Source organism: Alosa sapidissima, chromosome 3 (genome assembly GCF_018492685.1).
Source record: "Alosa sapidissima isolate fAloSap1 chromosome 3, fAloSap1.pri, whole genome shotgun sequence".
NCBI lineage: Eukaryota > Metazoa > Chordata > Actinopteri > Clupeiformes > Clupeidae > Alosa > Alosa sapidissima.
In genome coordinates this window covers 27,509,890-27,531,341 of record NC_055959.1, presented here as the reverse complement: position 1 = coordinate 27,531,341, position 21,452 = coordinate 27,509,890, and the positions used below count along the sequence as shown (strand labels likewise).

The 21,452-nt window shown below is 43.3% G+C and overlaps 1 protein-coding gene across 3 annotated transcripts; it reads left to right on the top strand.

The window, feature by feature from the left end:
* Positions 1-20,090, top strand: si:ch211-198m17.1 (uncharacterized threonine-rich GPI-anchored glycoprotein PJ4664.02). 3 transcript variants are annotated; one of them, XM_042087201.1, is made up of 14 exons: positions 1-169; positions 10,340-10,984; positions 13,168-13,590; positions 13,804-13,908; positions 14,017-14,123; positions 14,349-14,407; positions 14,888-15,036; positions 15,175-15,309; positions 15,425-15,467; positions 15,682-15,719; positions 15,836-15,932; positions 16,109-16,298; positions 17,585-17,599; positions 18,648-20,090. In XM_042087201.1, the coding sequence occupies exons 1-14, from the start codon at positions 121-123 to the stop codon at positions 18,780-18,782; spliced, it is 2,190 nt and encodes a 729-aa protein (XP_041943135.1). In that variant the 5' UTR covers positions 1-120; the 3' UTR covers positions 18,783-20,090. The 3 variants fall into 3 exon arrangements, with proteins under 3 accessions (XP_041943135.1, XP_041943133.1, XP_041943134.1); XM_042087199.1 differs by having other exon boundaries at positions 10,340-12,760; XM_042087200.1 differs by lacking the exon at positions 17,585-17,599 and having other exon boundaries at positions 10,340-12,760.
* Positions 20,091-21,452: the final 1,362 nt, after the last annotated feature.

Genomic DNA, 21,452 nt, shown 5'->3' with positions numbered 1-21,452 from the left:
CAAGTCAGCGAACAGTATCTTGGCGACTGCTTTTCGGCGTGGTGATAAAGTTCTTTCCATAAATATTCTTTCAGTTTAAACAGCCTTTCTAAAGGAACCACAAGCTGGAAGTGGAGCATCATGACATTACTGCATAAACTTCTCGTCTTGTCCTGGCTTGTTGGGTCAGGTAAGGTCGTTTTTTTTTTATTATTCACGGAATATTGTGGACCGTTACAGTTTCACAGTTAATTCACACTAAAAACAGTTAATTAAGTCGTTTTGTTGTGTCTTGTGTAGAACTTGTTTATGACAGTATGCTGCTCTAGTCTGGTATAACAACTTTGTAACGGATCGTATCAGAGATGATAGCGCGGCCAATTGCCCCTATGTAGCCATGTATCTGAATGGTTTCGGTAATGAACTGCGTTTACCCTAAGAGGTCCATGTGGATATGAAGGTAATCCAGATATTGCTGAGACCGAGGTCCATTGTAAAATGTTAAAGGAGCTTAGTGTCCGTGTTCAGATCAGAATCTGCTGCCAGCTGGCTAGCAATTCGATGTGATCCCTTGGCTCTGTCGCAGAAGTTGCCAAGGATTTTTGCAACTATTTTTTACTTATGGTTTCTCATTTCTACTATGCCCATAGTTATTAAAGTAGCCTATTGAATAAGGCGATAACAGAGAGGGTACTTAACTTTGAGGGGAACCTTGAGTGATGGGCAGCTTATGGGAGACTGAGTCATTTGGGGCCACTAATGCAAACATGGCGTGTGTGTGTGTGTGTGTGTGTGTGTGTGTGTGTGTGTGTGAGTCAGGGTTGGGTGGCAGTTAAATTTAATTCTTGGGAACTACCAGAGTAGTTGCTCACCATTTCACAACCATCATTGCTATCCTTATAGCCTACTGTATCACCTGCAGCTAAACAGCTTACCATTAGGGAACAGATGCCAGCATTTTAGCCATGTCAATCCTTTGCTGAATGGATACAGTTGTAAAAGTGTCTGTAGCACAGATGAGTTCCTCAAATGTGTCACTCTGGTCTTGTGCACCGCTGACCAGTCATATGACTCATGGGTGATGTGGATTATATTTTACTATTTAACTAACTCTCTATAAACCTTGACACCTGAAGAACCTGCACTCCCCATAACTGGTCAGGCAGGCATAATACGTGGTCTCAAAGGTTGATAGGATTGTGGGAGGTTATGCAGAGGCAAGGGACCTGGTATGTGTCTGAGCCGCTCATTGGCTCAGAAGTGGGGTCGCTACCAGGAAGTTACCCCACAGGACCCTGTAGTTAGCACTTACCCCTGCGGCATTCTGGGGTCAAAGGGCACTGCTAGCGTGTTAGAAAAGAGTGAGGTGGGGTGGTTAGGGGGAAGCATGTTGCGATATGAGCTCTGCCTCGAGGTGCCTCTTCCCCATAAAGTTCTCTCACTGTTTACTGATGGGAGTAGTGTGTGAATAGGTGTGTGTCTGTGTGTATTTGAGAGAGAGAGAGAGAGAGAGAGAGAGAGAGAGTGTGTGTGTGATTTATGTATATATATGCAGCTGTCTTAAATGTCGACAGTAAGAACCTGCTTGTTAAGTTTGGTCAGTGTATGCAGGTTTGTGTTGTTTATCACAGCAGGGGAGATAGCAACATAGAGTGAAGGGAAGGAGAGAGGAAGAGACACTCCAGCTGTCCTAGTGGCAGAGCTGTGAGTGTTAATGGCTGGACACAAAGATCTGCAGGAGAAATGAATGACCCAAAGGTTCACTGCCCTCTTCTACACAATCTGGCGCCTGCAGTATAGTCAGTCGCCTGGTGACCATGATGAGTGAGAGAGAGAGAGATAGACGGAGAGAGAGAGAGAGTGGGGGGGGGGACACAAGTTCTCATGTGTGGTGTCATTCTGTGTGGAGCTGCTGAATTGTTGGTGGGTGAGTTATGGGGTTGCAAGGGCAGGCAGAGTGGCTGTGCCAGGAGACTGGAGGTAGTGGGAGTACATTCCCACTCTCTCTCTCTCTCTCACACACACACACACACACACACACACATGCACCCATGCTTTTCATGTTTTACACATACACACTTTTCCTCCATACAGACCCCCCCCCCCCCCCAACACACACACACGAGAGCACGGGTTGTGAGATAAGATGAGGGGTTCTCTCAAGCCTGTCTGTGTGTCTGCCCGTGTCTGGGGGTGTGTGTGTCTTCATGGCTCAGTCGAGCCTGTAGTAGAGCTGTAGAAGTAAGGGGCTTGTTTGTCTCTGTGTCAGAGTGCATTCTAATGCCAGACATGCTTTAGTGAGCCTAATCTACTTGTCCATGAGTTTGTGCACGCACACACACAAGAGTGTATAACCGTGTGTGTGTGTGTGTGTGTGTGTGTGTGTGTGTTGTAATTGTGCTATGTTACTGCAGTAGTAGTGCCCACTCATTGTCTGAGTCTATCAGGAGTGGAGATACTGCAGTAGTCTTTGTCACTTTCCTGCTAGTTCACTCTGACCTGTCTTTTGCGTTCTTTTCTTATCTGGCCTTTCTTGCTGTATCTTTTCCACTGCATTTATCACCTACTCCCTCTCTTTCTGTCCTCCTCCCACTTATACCCATCTCTCTCTGTCTCTCTCTTTCTCTGTCTCTCTCTCTCTATTTCTTTCTCTCTCTCTCTCTCTCTCTGTCTGCCCCCTCCATTCTGTTGTATCCTGCTGGATTAGGGTTGCTCTTAGGGACTGCAAATCTGCCACTGTAATTGGAAAGCATGCTCAGGCTGGGCTTTAATAGGATATTATGAAGTGTGTGTGTGTGTGTGTGTGTGTGTGTGTGTGTGTGAGAGAGTGTGTGTGTGTGTGTGTGTGCAGAACACCTACTCTATGATCAGGCTCAGATCTTGGGAACCATCTGTTAACTTCTTAGTTTAACCATGAGAAGGAGAGAGATGGGTGCCAAATGAAGGTGAGAGAGACAGAGAGAGCAATAGAGAGAGAGAGTGGTAATTCAACATAGTTTCACTACTAGTTTCAATCCCCATAGGTTTGAAACTTGCCGGTATTACAGACTATTGTCTATAAATGCCTTGAACCATATGTTCACAAAATGTATATATGTGTGTGTGTGTGTGTGTGTATGTGACAGAGAGATATCCTTCATACTGGTGATGTCATATGACTTGTATAAGTATATATACTCTTTTGATCCCTTGAGGGAAATTTGGTCTCTGCATTTATCCCAACACCCTCAGCACACAGTGAACACACAGTGAGGTGAAGCACACACTAATCCCAACGCAGTGAGCTGCCTGCTACAACAGCAGTGCTCGGGGAGCAGTGAGGGGTTAGGTGTCTTGCTCAAGGGCACTTCAGCCGTTCCTACTGGTCGGGGTTCGAACCGGCAACCCTCCGATTACAAGTCCGAAGCCCTAAACAGGATGCCACAGCTGCCCCTTGTAGCTATTAATCTGTTATATTCAGGATAGGATCAGAGAAAGCCTGTTACTGTAAGATTCACCACCTGATGTCAGAAAGGGTCTTTCACTCTTTCGGATTTACATTTACATGTATTTCAAATAATCTCTGTCATAATGTTTAGTACTTAAAGGGAAACCGAGGGGCTATTAACGAGTGAATTTTATTCTTTTTGGGACCAAAACGATGTCATTTGGCACACTTTTGAGTAAGACCAGAATATGCATTTACAACTGAATAGTATAATGTTATAGCATAGCCTTTTGGGGTAAACTTTGCTACGTCAAAGTAAAAACAAGTTGATTGATGTAATTTTGGTCCCAAACAAATATTTGCATTCGTTATCTTCCAAAAATAGACTCTAGGTTTTTGTTGGACCGGAGGTATAACTATGATTTGTTTAAATCTAGCAACCTGACTATCAAGCACCACTAAATACACAGTTGGCAGTGGTGTAAGATAATTTGTATTTCTAATTCTAATAATTCTAATAATTTGTATTTTAGCAATATATTAGGCCACATTTAAAATCGTTACAATCATTTTAAATGCTTTAAAATCGTAATCAGCCTTTAGTAGGAAGTAAGCGTTCCTTCAGTTTTTATTTATTGAGTGAGGCCATGCCATGACCAATGGATTGGGCAGATCATACATAAATGTGACTGAAAGCCATTCCTAAAGGCAATCTCAGAGGTTTATTAATCACCTACAGTTAACTAACTGCGCCAAGTTGTATTATCTTGAGGTAGGCGGAAATAATGTTACCGTAACTCTCCTTTTTCTTCTTTGGTTCCTTATTTATTCCTTATTCCTTCATTATTGTTGGTTATCACCAATTCGAGACGGGGAGTAGGTTTGGGTTAGCAGTAATATGCCTCGACCTGACCCCGATGGAGTCTGAGCTAGCTAACCAGATTAACTAGAAGGAGATTTTGTTTTGTATTGTCTGCTGTAGAAAAGAATGGCTCCAGAATGTCAGGAATTCCTCAAGCATGGAGGCAGCTGACTGGTGTCCTCCTGTCTGGTCATAAAACGTATCATGTGTCATGTGTCAAGATATCATGTATCAAGGCAGGTAGTGCATGCAGGCATGCATACTTAAAGCACACACACAGACCTGTACATAATAGTTTTGCCATGCGTATGGAGTGAGCAAGAGTATCTCTAAGATCATGTGTTTGTCTGTGTGTGTGTAGGTGTGTTTCTACATGTTTATGAAGTGAGCAGAAGTGTGCCCTAGATCATGTAGGATGATGTGTGTGTGTGTGTGTCTGTGTGTGTGTGTGTGTGTGTGTGTGTGTGTGTGTGTGTGTGTGTCTGTGTGTGTGTGTGTGTGTGTGTCTGTGTGTGTGTGTGTGTGTGTGTCTGTGTCTGTGTGTGTGTGTGTGTGTGTGTGTGTGTGTGTACGCCCTCGCTCCTGTGTTCTGTAGGTGGTGGAAATGAAAGGGACTCGTTTCCATCTGATACCCCTGCTGTACTGGCGTCAGACTCTCTGGGCTTTGATCTCAGGCATAGTGGCACACACAGAAATCACTACCCTCGGGGTCTGTCTCTCTTCTCCCTCCCTCTCTCTCTTCTCCCTCCCTCTCTCTCTTCTCCCTCTCTCTCTCTCTCTCTCTCTCTCTCTCTCTTTCCCCTTCTCTTCTCTTTCCCTTGTAATTGCATACAAAAGCACATACATTGATCAGTTTGTTGTAGAGTGAATAATTCCACCAGAATGGTGTTATACTGTTTATCATCTGTTATATTGTTATTGTTCTCTGGTGACTATCTAAAGTGGTAATTGCAACACCATATTGCATGCTTATCTGAGAAGTTGATGGATAAACACTATAAACTCTCTCTTTCTCTCTTTCTGTGTGTGTGTTCGTGTGTGTGTGTCTGTGGGGCATATGCACACAGATGGGAAGGTGAAATGATGCACCTGGGACCATTTGTGTTTTCTTTTGTCCCACAGATTGAAGTACTGGCCGTACTTATTACTTAATACTTTTTATTATGACCGCCGCGCAGCGAAGCTATAGGTTCTGACTATAGGTTTAGTCAGATTTTTTTTTCTTTTTCGCATGTCCAAATTTCCGTCAAGGATTCCCGGGACACTGAAAGACCGGGGTACACGAAACTTGGTGGGCATGTAACCCCACATGGATAGCATGGAACCATCGTTTTTCGTTTTGATCTGTAGCCCCCCCGCTGGACTGGACCCCCCGAAAGGAGGGTAGGGCAGACACAGTTTTCTGTGAATATCTTGAGAACTGTAGGGCCTAGGATGACCAATTTTTTACGGATGTTTGCCTCCAGGGGTCATGTTAACCCATTCCATATGCACACATGTGCATAAACAGATACACACGCACACACATACATTCACAGTAATCATACTTATGACACATACTCACACAGTAGACATATGTACGCATGCAAACACAGGCACATACGCACACACACACACACACACACACACACACACACACATAAACATAAACATGTACAGGCACACATGCACACAATTCAAGAATTTCTCAGAATTATGAACAGGCAAGATGGGGGTGGGGTTGTATAAAATGAATTTTACATGTGAAATCTATGAACTAATCATGTTTTGGTACTTGTTGTCTAGCAGATACCAGTGAGAATTGAGTGTGGATAATGCAATTTAGTGAGACAGTTAGAATCATATAGGCCTTTCAGCGTGATTTATTTTTGTGGAAAAAATGTGCTGGACTGGGCGGCAGTCATATTTTGTACCGCTCTGCGGTACATCTAGTTTAATACTTGACCAATGGCTGTAACTTCAACCTATTCTTGCACTGATATAATTTTTATATTACTTGTCTACATTATTCTCTTATATGTCCATATTTATTTTATGCTGGTCTCTAGACTTTATTCTTGCACTGTTGGACTTAATTATTTGCACCATGACACTCACTCTCATAGAGCACCTTACCATGCATACGGAACTACAGGCTCAGTCCCTGCCCTATCACTGCAAGCGCCTCATGCTTGATCATCCTTAAGCACACTATGTGGATATTTTATTTAGTTTAGTTTTAGTATATTTAGTATTTTTGTCTGTATTGTGCAGTTGAGTTTTTTTATATTTATATACTTATATTACTTTTTCTGCTGCTTTTTAAGTGCATGTTGTGTGTGATGTCTGTATGCTACTGAGACTTTGAATTTTCCCCTGGGGATCAATAAAGTATCTATCTATCTATCTATCTATCTATCTATCTATCTATCTGAGCACTCAAAATTGCTCATGCTGCATTGTGTGTGTGTGTGTGTGTGTGTGAGAGAGAGAGAGAGAGAGAGAGAGAGAGCAAGAGAGTGTGTGTGTGTGTGTGTGTGTGTGTGTGTGTGTGTGTGTGTGTGTCAAAGAGTGCCCTCATGCGAACATATGCATTTTAACACAGGAGCAACATCCACCGACCGGAAAGCCATTTTCTCACAGCCATGTACAGTCTGAAATTCACTTAAGTTGATTGTAAAGGTGCGATTAGTCATTGATAATGTTCATTAAGTCAATGATAATTGTTATTTGTGGGTGTCGTGGTTAGGTTTGTTTCCCACTGATTAGATTGAGCCTGTCCATATGCCAGTGCAGAGGCCTGTTGCTGTCTTCAAACAAGAAAATGGGGCCAGCCATAGCCAGGTTGCAACCTGAGTGACCTCAGGGTGTCAGAGAAGGGACTTGACCGCCCTCGCTCCCCTCATTCCTAAGGCATGCCCTTAAAGCAAATCTCTCTCCCTCTCTCTTCCATCCTACACTGCTTGCTTCCATACAGACTATTTAAGGCACGCACTTGGACTAATCTCTCCTAGTAAAGCTGGAGATGTTTCCGTGGCAACTCCGGGTGCAAAGAATGTGTCAGCTCTCTTCTCTTCCAGAGTAATGCCTGAGTGTACATTTGAGTGCAAGTGTATGCTGAGCTTTAGTGGTCACATGAGTTTTAGTGGTCACCTGAGTGTCCTCCGCTCCCACTAAGAGATCTGTCATCTTCTCCCTTCTCCCACACTTGATTGAACTGTATGTGTGTGTGTGTGTGTGTGTGTGTGTGTGTGTGTGTGTGTGTCATAAAATGGGCAAATATGAAGTGAAGACATGTCAAGGTCATGTTTTGTTTTTTCCATGAGCCAAACACAGATTCATTGTCTGCCAAAGAAGTTTGGTTGCTGCTAGGTGACAGAAAAGACTTGGCACTTAGAGGCAACTCGGATATCTTGGACTGTTCCCACGACAACCCACACACTCCGATGCTGCCGCTTAGCAACAATCTGCTCACCTTACCCATGTCACCTAGCTTTCTGGTAACTTTGAAAAGGAAGAGAACGCCCTTTTGCAGTAGAAGTGAACATCTGACATTTGATTCAGTGTCTTACGCTTGTATTGTCAGCCGGCTCCCCCTTTTATGCTTTGATTGTTTTTCACAACGGAGTGTATTAGGGAAATAAAGCAACTTGTGTACACAAAGTGAACATAGCAAAAAGTGCAAACAAAAAACCTTCACATAAAGACTGATATTAAGAAATGTAATGCCACAATACACAAAGAAATATGCCAGTTATTTATTCTCTGTGCCTGTATAAAAAAGTTCTTATAGATTCCTTTATGGTCTTACCTGTCAATTGGACTTTGTCAATAGGTTTTATGGCCAGTGGATGTCTACACTGTTTTACAACAGACTGGTTAGGCCTTCAGCTCTCTCTGACAAAGTCAAAAGTTTGAATGCTGACCAGGTGTGCTCAGTCTGTGATGAAGCAGGATTCAAGTCCAGTTCCTCAGATCAGTCGCAGGCTTTGACCATGACCTGGTCATCTCTTTAGTGTCTGGTGGGGATAAGCGGACTGAAGGGTGATCGCACTAAGCAGTCGGTCCAGTTGTGTGGCTTTGGGGATGGACAAAGATTCAGATCTGCATGTAGATGTCTGGGCACAACTCCGTTCTCCCAAAGTAGTGCTGGGTTACTTGGTTTCACAAATCAGGATGAAAAGTGTCTTTCAGGCTTGAAATGTTAGGCACAAACCTGCTTGAAATCTCATTATTTAGTTTTTTTTTTTTGGATTGAATGTCTGTTGAAAGATTAAAACATAAAATATATTACAGCATTGTGTCATGTTCCAGTTTTTGGCCAACAAAAGATTTTTGTAAATATGTTGTTGATTTCTGAAATGGAAAAAGCAGGACAAATCAATTGTTGCACTTATTGTTACTGTTGCACTTTTGTCAACTGTCCCGGTGAAATCATATCAACTCATTCATATCAACTCATTAATACTACACATACAGTTATCAATCATAATCATTCATTCTGAGTTACAAGGTCACATATTAAATGTGGGTAATCTCTGTAGTTATAGTGATGGTAAAACAATGCCTCTCAGTTTTGTTCTACTACTGCTTATTCATCTGATATGGATTTCAAATCAGTGTTACCGTGTTTAAACCGTTCAAGAAAGATTACATAATTAATTAATATGCAGCGGCTTTGAGTTTTAGTTTAGTAAAAGAAAGTCTTAATGAAAAGGTTCACAGTAAAAAATGCAATTTGGATGGTGTTTCTTGGTCTTTCATCTTTCTATGTTTCATAACACTTAAAAGTGTGGAGTCCAGTATTAGAGACTGATGACAAGCTCCAGCTCAGAGTTGAATTCTTAACTGACTGTTACACTGAGAAACACACAAGGGAAATGTAATTGTGTCAGAGCTCTCTCATGATGGGCCTCGGAGAGGGTTTGCACACGCTTTACGTGCTTTATTCATGCTACAGTAAACACAGGTGTGTGGGGTCTCCATAACATCCCTCGTTTTAAGGAACTGTGTATTCCTTTATTTCTGTGACTTTCTTTAGTTCTGTGGGTCTTCTGTGAGTGTTGTCAAGGTCTATTGCTGTACTCAAAGTTGTTAACAGGTTGGGTTGAACAGTGCCCCTAGTGTCCAAAAAAGATTATAACCACTTGTAAAATAGGACCTGGTGAAGGATTATTGCTGCTGCCCTTTGGTAAAGTTGCTGAGCAGGTACTTGTGCAAGACTTATTTCCCTGTGGTCAGGTCTGGAGGATTATTACTATAGCAAGTCAGAATGGCAGATGAATGTGCTTTTTGGTGACGAAGATGTGTGTGTGCTTCATTTCATAGACTTTATACAGACAGAAAAGGCAGCACTGTTTACTTTTCTATCCTTCTTATCAGCATAGCAACAACCCCTCACTTGTCATGGCAACCTGTGGTCTTATCTGGCCGGGTGTGAGTGTGGCTCTCCCCGCGCACCTGTTCACAGTCTTGTTGTTGTTGGCTAGATTGGCTAAAATGTTTAACCGTTGATGGATGCAACGTTGTCTAAGTGGGGAATGGGAGCAGGGAAATGTCATAAGTAAGGAGAGCTAACACACAGACACACACACATAAACACCAATCATTTACTGGTCCTGGAAAATAGGCAAATTAGTTCCTGGCTTGAACCCGAACTGCTCTGTTGCCATTTGTACATGCTCTAATTATTATTGTTGTAGTGCAGATATCTTTTATGGTCATTTATTTTCCACTGGCCTATGAGGTAATAGCACTTCTGACCAAAGTATCGGAGAGGAGGGTTAAGGGAAATCCCCATGAACCTCTTTGGTTCCCAAAAGTGAATCATTCATAATGACTATGACCATAAACAAATGCCGGTAATATTATCCTTATCAGTGTAATGTACTGCTTTAGTTTTAAAAAAGCAGTACATTACACTGATAAGGTAATTATAAAAGTAATGGCAAAGTTCTATCTTGGTATAATTGCCATTTATGAAATAAGCTTTTTTTTTTAGAGACATCTCTCTTGTTATGTGTCAGTTTATATGTTTTCTTTGTAACTTAACAAGTCTCTAATTTTTGTTTTTGCACTCATCACTTTTGCAGTAGCTGTAGTGGGTCAGACACCAACAGATGCCTCCAGCATAGACCCTCCCAGTGGGACGCCTAGTTCTAGCCCCACAGTGAACTCCTTAGTGACCTTCACAGCTGACAGCAGCATAGCGCCCTCAGAGACGGGAGGCCCAATCCTGAGTACTACCTTCACTTCTTCACCCTCTGTGGACTCCCCACCCACAGCTGTGAACTCATCTCCTACCACAGGTGACCCTTCGGCCACCACCATGGAGCCCACCACAGGGTCCACACAGACTTCTACAGCCGATGTTGCCACCACTGACGCCATGGTCACCAGCACCATGACAACATCGTCAGAGACCATCAGCGAGTCCACCGGGACTCCCAGTCCCACCTCCTCAGAGACGAACATAGCATCTAGTGTCACAACCATGGCCACTCCCACTGAGGAAAATACTGCATCCACACAGCAAATTAGCACAACCTGGGCCGACAGTACTTCCTCCTCCAGTTCTACAGAGGCACCCGTTTTGGGCGAGGAACCAACTACTGACACAGCCTCAACCAGCACTCCTGACACCACTGTAACGGAAGACCACACAAGTCAAGTGTCAAGTGATCCCAACTCCACTGAATCGGAGCAATATACATCGGCCTCACCTCCCACTGAAAACAGTGAGTCTATCACTACTAGTAACTCCTCATCAACTACTGAATCCACCTCTGTAACTAGTTCTGTATTTCCTCATGAGAACAGCCCAACATCCATTACAGCTAGCTCTGAAACCAGCTCAGTGCCTCTATCGACATCTGAATCTGAAATCACATCCAGCATAGCATCTACCCCTTTGACTAATCTGACACCCACTTTGGACGGCAACCATACCACTATCCCAACAACCAACTTCACAACTGACTTGACTGAATCAAGCCCTGTAACTAACCCAGTCGTCTCAACCATGTTTACCTCTTTGTTCCCATCATCTCCCTCTGCCAACGTCACTTCAGAGACACACAGTTCAGAATCTACTACACCATACATGCCCACCACCAACACCACTGACAACAACAGTAGCATCATAGTAACAACCAGTCCAACATCCACTGTTGAGAGCACTTCCAGAATAAGCACAGTATCCACCCCTTTGACTGACAGCAGCTCTAGCACTACCCCAACATCCAGCTTCACAACTGACTTGACTGAATCAAGCCCTGTAACTAACACATCTACCTCTCTGACTAATCCAACACCAACCTCAGGAAGCATTTCAACATCCAACTCCTCAACCACTCCCACATCCTCCATAGAGATTAGCACACCTTTGAGATCCACCAGCAACCCAGTAGTCTCAACCATGTTTACCTCTTTGTTCCCATCATCTCCCCCTGCCAACGTCACTTCAGAGACACACAGTTCAGAATCTACTACACCATACATGCCCACCACCAACACCACTGACAACAGTAGCATCATAGTAACAACCAGTCCAACATCCACTGTTGAGAGCACTTCCAGAATAAGCACAGTATCCACCCCTTTGACTGACAGCAGCTCTAGCACTACCCCAACATCCAGCTTCACAACTGACTTGACTGAATCAAGCCCTGTAACTAACACATCTACCTCTCTGACTAATCCAACACCAACCTCAGGAAGCATTTCAACATCCAACTCCTCAACCACTCCCACATCCTCCATAGAGATGAGCACACCTTTGAGATCCACCAGCAACCCAGTAGTCTCAACCATGTTTACCTCTTTGTTCCCATCATCTCCCCCTGCCAACGTCACTTCAGAGACACACAGTTCAGAATCTACTACACCATACATGCCCACCACCAACACCACTGACAACAGTAGCATCATAGTAACAAACAGTCCAACATCCACTGTTGAGAGCACTTCCAGAATAAGCACAGTATCCACCCCTTTGACTGACAGCAGCTCTAGCACTACCCCAACATCCAGCTTCACAACTGACTTGACTGAATCAAGCCCTGTAACTAACACATCTACCTCTCTGACTAATCCAACACCAACCTCAGGAAGCATTTCAACATCCAACTCCTCAACCACTCCCACATCCTCCGTAGAGATTAGCACACCTTTGAGCTCCACCATCAACCCAGTAGCCACAAGCCCCGTCACTTCAGAGACACAGAATTCAGAATCCACTACACTAACCATGCCCACCACCAACACAGGCTTCACTTACACCACTAACAGTAGCATTATAGCAACTACTAGCGTCAATACGGCCACTAATACCATGACCTCTGGTCCAACCACTACCCCAAATGTCGGGACTACTTCCGAAAATATTAATAACACTGACCTAACCACCGTTGTTACTTCCACTGAGCTGACCACCTCCAGCTCTCTCGCCTCCACCAGCACGGCCACCACCTCTAACCCCTCACAAACGCCAACAACGGCGACAACGTCAGCAGGTAGGAGCTTTACCCAGCTCCCACTAATCCTTGGGGACCTCCGTGATTCAGGCTCTCTGCCCTCTGCTGTGCTCTTGCAAAATGCAAATAGTTATTAGTATTAGCGTCATCGCCGATTATGAGTGAACCTTCACAATCACACTAGCTTTTCAGCTCATGCACGCTTTTTTTGCCTGTGGAATCGAGTGGACTTGTGCAATCAATCACAGTACACCTACTCATAAATTGCTTTTACAAAATAATGACTAAGATTTCTTTCCTCATCCATGTTAATCGTAACATGTTTTAGTTTATGATTATTGTAGTTTATGATTATTCCATAATATATATTGTACCTCTCATCGATTTGTATCTTAACTGAGTTTCTGTGTTTGTTTTTCTCAACCTATTTACAATTTGACAATCAGCCACTAGTGAAACCACTGAACAATCAGAGAGCACAATGGCGGAAGTACCAACTACAGTGGTCAGCACCACTGCCAGCTCGGCATCCACCACCACATCACAGGTTGAGACTAGCACAGAGATGTCTAGTCCTGGCACCACCATATTCCCGCCAACTGCAGAGACCTCCACCATGACCACAGCTGAATCAATGCCCAGTACAACCACAGTTATGTCTACTCAGAGCACAACCATGCTGTCTGAAGGTACACCGAGTGCAACAACCGCTGTCCAGTCAACAGAAACCGCTAACACGGTGGTCGAATCAACAGCAACCATGACAACAGCTGTCCAGTCTACTACAAACATGGTGACCCAGTCAACAATGAATGCGACCACACCAGAGACTAGTACAATTGTGTCCACATCTACAGCAAATATAATAGGTATATATTTGTGTATGTCATAGACCCTATCAATTGAAAATTTATATCACATTCACTTCACTATGGCAGACAATCAACATAAGGAACAATTTCTTCATAGAAATGTTTTTTTAAGACTGCACACAGTATGTGTTACAACGAGGGATTGGGTGGGATAGTGATGCCTGAGGTCTTTTGTTTTGACATTTACACTTACTCTTAATTCTCCCCCAGACCCCTGTACCTTATGCCCACGAGGAAGCATGTGTGTGAACTCCACATGCCAGTGTCTGCCTGGTACCTACCTGCAGCCTGGCAACCCTCCAGCCTGTGATGATGGTAAGAGCCAAGTGATGCGATAACCATAGCTGTGATTATAGTGATGTGATTACTTAAAATGAAAATTCCCTCAATCCTTCATCTATCTTTTTTCGTTTTCCATGATAGCCCGCGTTTTCCCTGGAAGTCTACGATTAAACTCAACTTTCTTGCCAGAGATGGCTGACCAATCCAGTCAGATTTTCAAGAACACTGCTAACGAAATCATACATGCAGTAGGTGTCAAGATCTTTTTTTTACTGATAGCCATTTTGTCTGAGCAAAGAGATATTAAATAAATACATGCCATTTACTGAGTATATGTTGTCACTATACCCACTTACATTTGCTAAAAAAAAACAAAAAAAAAACGTATTGTTTAATATATCAATGTCTCGATCAATAGTATGTCAATTTCAGACTGTGTGTAGAACAATACTCATTCTGGTTGTTTTCTACAGTTGAACATGGTCTTAAAGGACCAGCCAGGCTATATTAACTCCACGGTGATACGTCTCAGGTCAGTCATTACAGACCAGTTATTCAGACAATTAATCAATCAATCAACCAATCACTCAGTTGTGGGCTGAATAAATGAGGTGAAATTCATTCTGAGTTTAAGGAGAGTGTAACTCCCATTGTCTGGTTGGCTCTTACCTTTTTGATCTGTTATCACAGCACACAATGCTATGCCATGTTATACATCTATCATATCTGTTGTCACAGCACACAATGCTATGCCATGTTATACATCTATCATCTCTGTTGTCACAGCACAATGCTATGCCATGTTATACATCTGTCATCTCTGTTGTCACAGCACACAATGCTATGCCATGTTATACATCTGTCATCTCTGTTGTCACAGCACACAATGCTATGCCATGTTATTATACATCTGTCATATCTGTTGTCACAGCACACAATGCTATGCCATGTTATACATCTTATATATCACATGTTCACTAATTTAACTTTCCATCTTGTGTTATCTCCACAGCCAGGGCAGTGTGATTGCCACGGTAGAGAACATATTTCTGACAACCTCAGTGGCCACAGAGAACTCCACGACAGACACCATACACCAAGCTATTAAGAACTGCACAGCAGACTGTACAAGTATCCTCTTACTGGCTACAGGATATGATCGTATGTTTCTCCTCAGTTTCTTTTTCCTGTTGCTGACTTATTTCACAAGGGGGGCATCTCTGTGATTTAATTTACTTTTATAATCTACTTTTCACTACTAGTCATTCTTTCTCTCTTCTTCTCTCTCTCGATCTTCAGGTACTGATTTGTGTGATTTGTCCCCTGGGCCGTGCGAGGCTGAGACCACTGAGTGTAGTTCCCGGGACGGCAGACCTGTCTGCACCTGCCAGAGCAGCTTTGTCAGCAATCCCTACAGCCCCAACAAATGCGTAGGTGTGTGTAAGGCCAGGCCAGCTCCGTGAACAAAAAGCCCTGATCATGTATTCCCATAATCCGACAACCTCAACATCCCTTTCTTTTGGTCCTCATGGATTTATCTCTGTTGTAGCTTGTCCCAGTGGCCAGCGAGCAGAGGGAGACAGATGTGTGCCGTGAGTACTGCCATCTTTCATTCTGATTGGGGGGGGGGGGGGGGTCTTTGTGGGACTCTGCAGAGATGTTGTTATATTTGTTACTGTTTGTTGTTGTTCAATTGTACTTGAAAACAGCAGCAATGCAGAAGTAATTTAGTTATGAGGAACCAAGGAGCAAATGTCAAAGTTAAGCCTGACAGCACTGAGCTCATTGCACTCTCTTTATTTTCAGGTGCCCCCCTCTATACACCGGCTTCAACTGTAATGACTGTAAGTGGTGTTGAACATAGTCATATTGCTCCTGTGTGTGTGTGTGTGTTTGTAAATTTGTGTATGAGTCTGTGTGTGTGTGTATCTTTGCTAACGTGTTGTCTCTGTGTGTGCAGCTTCTCCGTTGGCAGTAGTGGTCATCTCATGTGTGCTCGGGGGCATTCTGCTCCTCCTGGTTCTCGCTCTCATCATCTACTTCTGCGTCACACGCAGGTGAGCTCATACTTCTCCATCTCTTTTACATGTCTATCTCCATGTATTTGTATTGATGTCCTACCCTATGCATGTGTGAATTTCATTCCCTCATCTCTCTATCACTCTTGTGTGTTTGTGTGTGTGATTGTGTGTGTGTGTGTGTGTGTGTTTGTGTGTTCTACACATATGTACAGGAGAAATGAGAAGCCGAATGACTTTAACAGCCCGTACACCCCAGACGACTTCCGCAGCTCGTGGCCCACGCAGGGCGTTACGCCAATCCCACGCGCCACCGCCAACCCCAACTTAGAGACAAGCCTGGAGATGACCGAGGCAGGCAGCACCCACTCCCTCGTCTCCAAGAGGGGCAACACCAACGGCATGGTGAGTTGGAACTGGCAGCCGCCCTCCTGGGGTGCCGGGGTCCTGTAGACCATAACACTAGTGTGTGTGTCCTAACCTCCGTGCTTCTGATCCCCTGGCCTCTCCCTTAACAGTCCTGTCACCCTACTAACCAGCCCACACCTTGGTTCCCCATGAGGACTAGTCAGATCAGTCGAATATGACACCACTGAATATAATTTTCAACTCAATTCTCTCTCAGATAGACTAGACCTAAGAACAGCACACAGTGCTTGCTAAACATGGACACATCTCTCATCCCACTCCTGTTACCATTACAGTAACAGTACATTTTACTCTTTGACTTGTAATACATAGTTATTTTATTCTATTTGACATTTTTTTTAATCTGGATCCTGCTGATAAATGTAGCTCTCTCCACTGTTGAGTTTTCCCGTGTAAAGGCTGTGACCTACTTTTGCCCTGGCCATCCAAAATGGTACAGACCACGTACATGGGCATGACGCTACACTACTAATACTACACTACACTACTCCTATTTAGTTTGGCCACAGAAGTTAGAGAAGTCACTTCTACACATGTAACATTCAAGCCATTGTGAACCACTTGCCCCTAGCACATAGGCGGTGTCTAGTATCTGAATTGCCCTCATTTGTCACACAGAGACATGTTTGTAATTCTTACAGATACTTGTGGTTGGGTAACATAAATGCCAGTGTAATGATATTAAATACTTGAACACATTAAAATGCTACCATATTTGATCCCCTAAAATATGTATTCACAAGCCCCTTTATATTGCATGTTACATAATACTGGCAGCCAGAGATGAATATCATTCCTTTGATATATCTGGTACATGGCAATTTTGTCTGTGTACATATAGGTTATATTAGATACAGCGTGCATAGCTGATGGATTGCATACTGAGTGTTGCACAATCGTGCAACATACAGCATGTAAACCTGGACTAACCCTTGTTTACCTATCTGAAAAAGGTCAAATGTGTGGACTGTAGGGCAAATCTGCTGAAATCCTTAGATTAAAATGATTTGACAAACCTGCAAGAGCTGATTGGCTAATTGGCAAATGCATGCTGAACAAACAGAACGGTCAGCTAAACGTCAGCCTCTACCCAACCACGTGTGCTTAATCGGAGAATCTCAGTTGGCTTATGTTTCCACACATTTGCATCTATTAAAATACCCCTGTGTGTGTGTGTGTGTGTGTGTGTGTGTGTGTGTGTGGTGCGGGGTTCCCTTCCTAACCCTGCTTGACCTTGCATGCCTCTCCTGTGACCATTAAAGAAGATGGGCCGGAAGGTAAGGAACAGCCATGCTCTCCCTCCCTCCCTCTGCCACCCTCCTCCCCTGTTCCCCTCCTCCGGTGCTCCTCCTGCTCCTCTGCTAAAGCTACTCACTTCCTCCTCCTCCTCCTGCTCCGTCACCCTGCATGGCACAGATGGGTTTTAGCGGCCGAAGCCTCTGCGCCCTCACACAGAGGTGGAGTAGACGGGACATCAGGTCCTCTCTCGCGGGTATGAGCGGTCTGAGCCCTTTAATCAGGGCTGATAGTCAATCAGTTTCTCCAAGGTGAACGGGATGTCAGTGATTGGCAGCTTTTGGTGACCATTGGTGTAATATTACTGTGTACATAAATGGTGTGTGAGAGATATGTGGGTGTCTATGTGTGTTTGGAAGAGAAAGGGAGGGAGAGAAAAAGAGGCTTATTCTAAAATCATTAAAAAAATAAACGACTCCAGTCATCAGCTGTAAATCAAGTTCCTGGTGTCTTTAATTGGTAAAAGCACTTGTCATTAAAAGGGCTGTAAGCAATGCTGTCACGTTTGTTGATGTTGAGGGTTCTTAGCAGATGCTTTTGTCCAAAGTGACTGACATTATATTTAAAACAAACAAGGAAGGAGCTCATCCCTCTCTTCAGTGCTCTCTGGGAAACTCCACACAGTGTTCTGTGATAGGATTACTCCACTTTGGTTGTGTCCAGTTGATGGAGCCAGGACTGTGTGTACACAGAGGGTTTTTTTCTTCCTTATTTTTATGCTGCACTTAGGGAATGGGCAGCTAGCGGATCATGAGGAGATATTTGCTGAATATGACAAAAAAAATGTTACGGGTTAGAAACCGCTTAGAATCGCTTACGGTACCTTTTATTGACAAAGCTTCTTCTCAAATTGATAGCCACAATCATATGTTTGCTGGTGTTAAGAGAGAGGAGGGAAAATGAAAAGAACAGAATATATATGAAGTGTATGTACATCTATGTCTATCTATGGAGTGGCCAGTGTGTCTGTGCGTGTGTGTTCCACTCAGCATATAAAACTGGTGGTCATGCTTGTCCTCCTCCTTACAGACGGGATCGTATGACGTCACCACTAATGAAAACCTGGGGACCTTCAAGGGCAAGGCTCCCTCCCGTTACTCCTATCTGGTCCAGGGTCATGAGAACCCCTACTTCATCCCGGGGGACGAGAACAGGACCACATGAGGGCAGAGGACGGCGAGTGCTGACCGCAGGAGGAAGGATAGAATAGGATGGAGGGTGAACGATGGGAGAGGAGAGAAACTACAATAACAAAAGCCATGGATCAAATGTTTGACCAAGACATCATCCTAAACAATTATATTTATACAATGTGTGTGCATGTGTGTGTGTGTGTGTGTGTGTCTCTCCATAATAGGTAAAAACAAACAAGGAGACATCCAACCAGACACCATTTTTCATTCTGTACTCTCCCTTTCACTGAAGCCTTGTCCATATGTTACAAACAGACTTTATGGCATCCAGGGACTGAAACAAAATCAGATTTAGCTTTGCATCTTAATACTCAGCTGATGCAAGACTTAGCCATTATGTTTCGTCACCTCTAAGTCTTGCTGAAATTATGTTGTTTTTATTTCTTGACAAATGGATCAATCATGTTGCACATCCAATCACAAATAACAACAAAACATACTTTCATTTATGTCCATATGCTATGGGGTGATAGCAGGTCTATGTGTACTTTTGCAAGTTTTCTTTTCTTTTGACCAGCAGGGGGTGCCAGTATTCTACATCATGTATTTATTGCGATTTATTTGATTGCTCGCCAGATTAATTTCAACACCATGACCAAACCACGGCACCACTCATTCAGGTGTTAATATTTCTGTGCATACAGATGGTGTAGCATTCCAGTAGTTCAGTGCAAATATATTGCATTTCAAGCTTAAACGTGCTACGTTTACCACTTGCAAAAATGCATGGTCAATTTATTTATGTGTGTCTGTCTGAAAATGTGTGTGTGTGTGTGTGTTATTTTGGGAGAGACTGATTACATGCTCTTTGATGTAAGATTGTCTGGAAAGGGCTGGACCCCAAAGCAAGAGTTTGTTCAAATGTTTCTTTCCAAAGGGACTTCTTGTTCTCATTGTTGTTGAAGAAGTGGCTGTTATTGGACTCAGTTCAAGGTCAGCTTGCTGATGTCAGTGCCTGTTTTAATGGTCTTTTCTAAAGATTGAGAATATTGAAAGGAGAATGCAAAAAGCAGAAGGAAATTAAGTGACTTTTTGTCAGAGTATGTCTTCAGGATGTGCCAACACTCATGAATATTTAAATATGTGTCTCAATGAATAAGAAATATGCCCAACATTTTAATGTATTATATGTCTTAATTTAATATGCCATGTGTATATGTTGGTTGGAGACAATGCACTATTTTCTAAATGTATATATGACTTTTATAAATGAGGATTGTCTTTTTGGATATGAATGGTGTATGTATGACAAAAGGAAAATAAATTAATTTAAACAACATACAAACTCAAAATGTTTTTGTTTATGCCATTTCAATAACTTCACATCTTGCTCAAAATAATAAAAAGAAACTTAAAAAGACATTCTTGTTCAAGAAACCTTACATATTCTATAAGCATGACTATATGTAGACCAAAAAGGACATCATACTGGCTACACATTGAATATGTGAAAATGTGAGATATTCACACCAAATGTGTTTGAAGCTAAGCATTTGCTTTATGTCAGTTCCTTTTTAGATGCAGAAATTTCACAAATCAATTTTACTACCCACTCTGGTGAGAGGTTACACGTTTTTGAGAGATAAGGCGGCATCGTTCTTATCTCTGTCTGCCATGAAGTATAACTCTTCAAGTATAACTGCATCTCTCTGACCAAAAACATTTCAACATGAGCCTTTCAGTCATATCAGAGGACTGATCTGAAAGCACTCTCTTGGCAGTGACTGCAAGCAGCTCGCTAATGTGTTTTGTGGCCACCAATTGATCTGGCTGACCAAGGATGCGAGAGCCTTACCGTACATCGACTAATATTCTCTTGTCCAGTGGAATGTGTGCTGTAGCCATGTGTACAGGGGTATTTTCAATGAGTAGGGCCAGAGTGGCATTTGTTAAAGGAGATCAAAATGCATATACATTTCATAATAGAAAGCTAAGGGCAATGTTTATGTAAACACGAAACCCAGCCCATTTTGTTTTCAGAGCTTGATGAAAATGCCAGACTATATTCTTCATAGCTCTGGAGTCAAGTTTTTCTTGCAGATGCCCACATGGAAGAGGCCAGCGTAGTGGCTGCATAGTGCCCGGCTGGCACACAGTAGGGCTGTGGCACCTTAACAGTGTCACTGTGCCGGATGTGTCCTCTCGTGCCTAGGGGATGACGTGGCCGGCACAGCTGACTTTGGGAACCTTTAATCTCAGGCACTAGGCCAGCAGTGTGTGTGCTCAGAGTGTGTGTGTGAGAGAGAGACAGGTCGGGATGAGGGGCTGAGGGGAAATTGCAGGCACATGGAGCTGGTGTGTTTGTGTCTGAAAAATATGAAGTGAAAAACATCTTGATCCTTATTAAACCTAGACTAAACCTGATAGTGGCTTCAGCTTGTAGCTTTCCCTCTGGTGCTGGAGGAGGACAGCATTGGCATTTCCTTTGACTGCGGCTCGGCCCATGTCCTGTGGAGTACTTTGGTGGTGTCACGTCAGAGCCGGTGAACGTCACTTTTGAATGTCCTTTCAGCATCCACGCATCTGGGCATGGTCAGCTCTCTCAGACCTTCACACATAGGTGCCGACACTCCGCTTTTGACATTCCATTCCATTTCATTCCAATACTTTAAAAAATTTTTTTATCAGGTTTCTTTGCCAA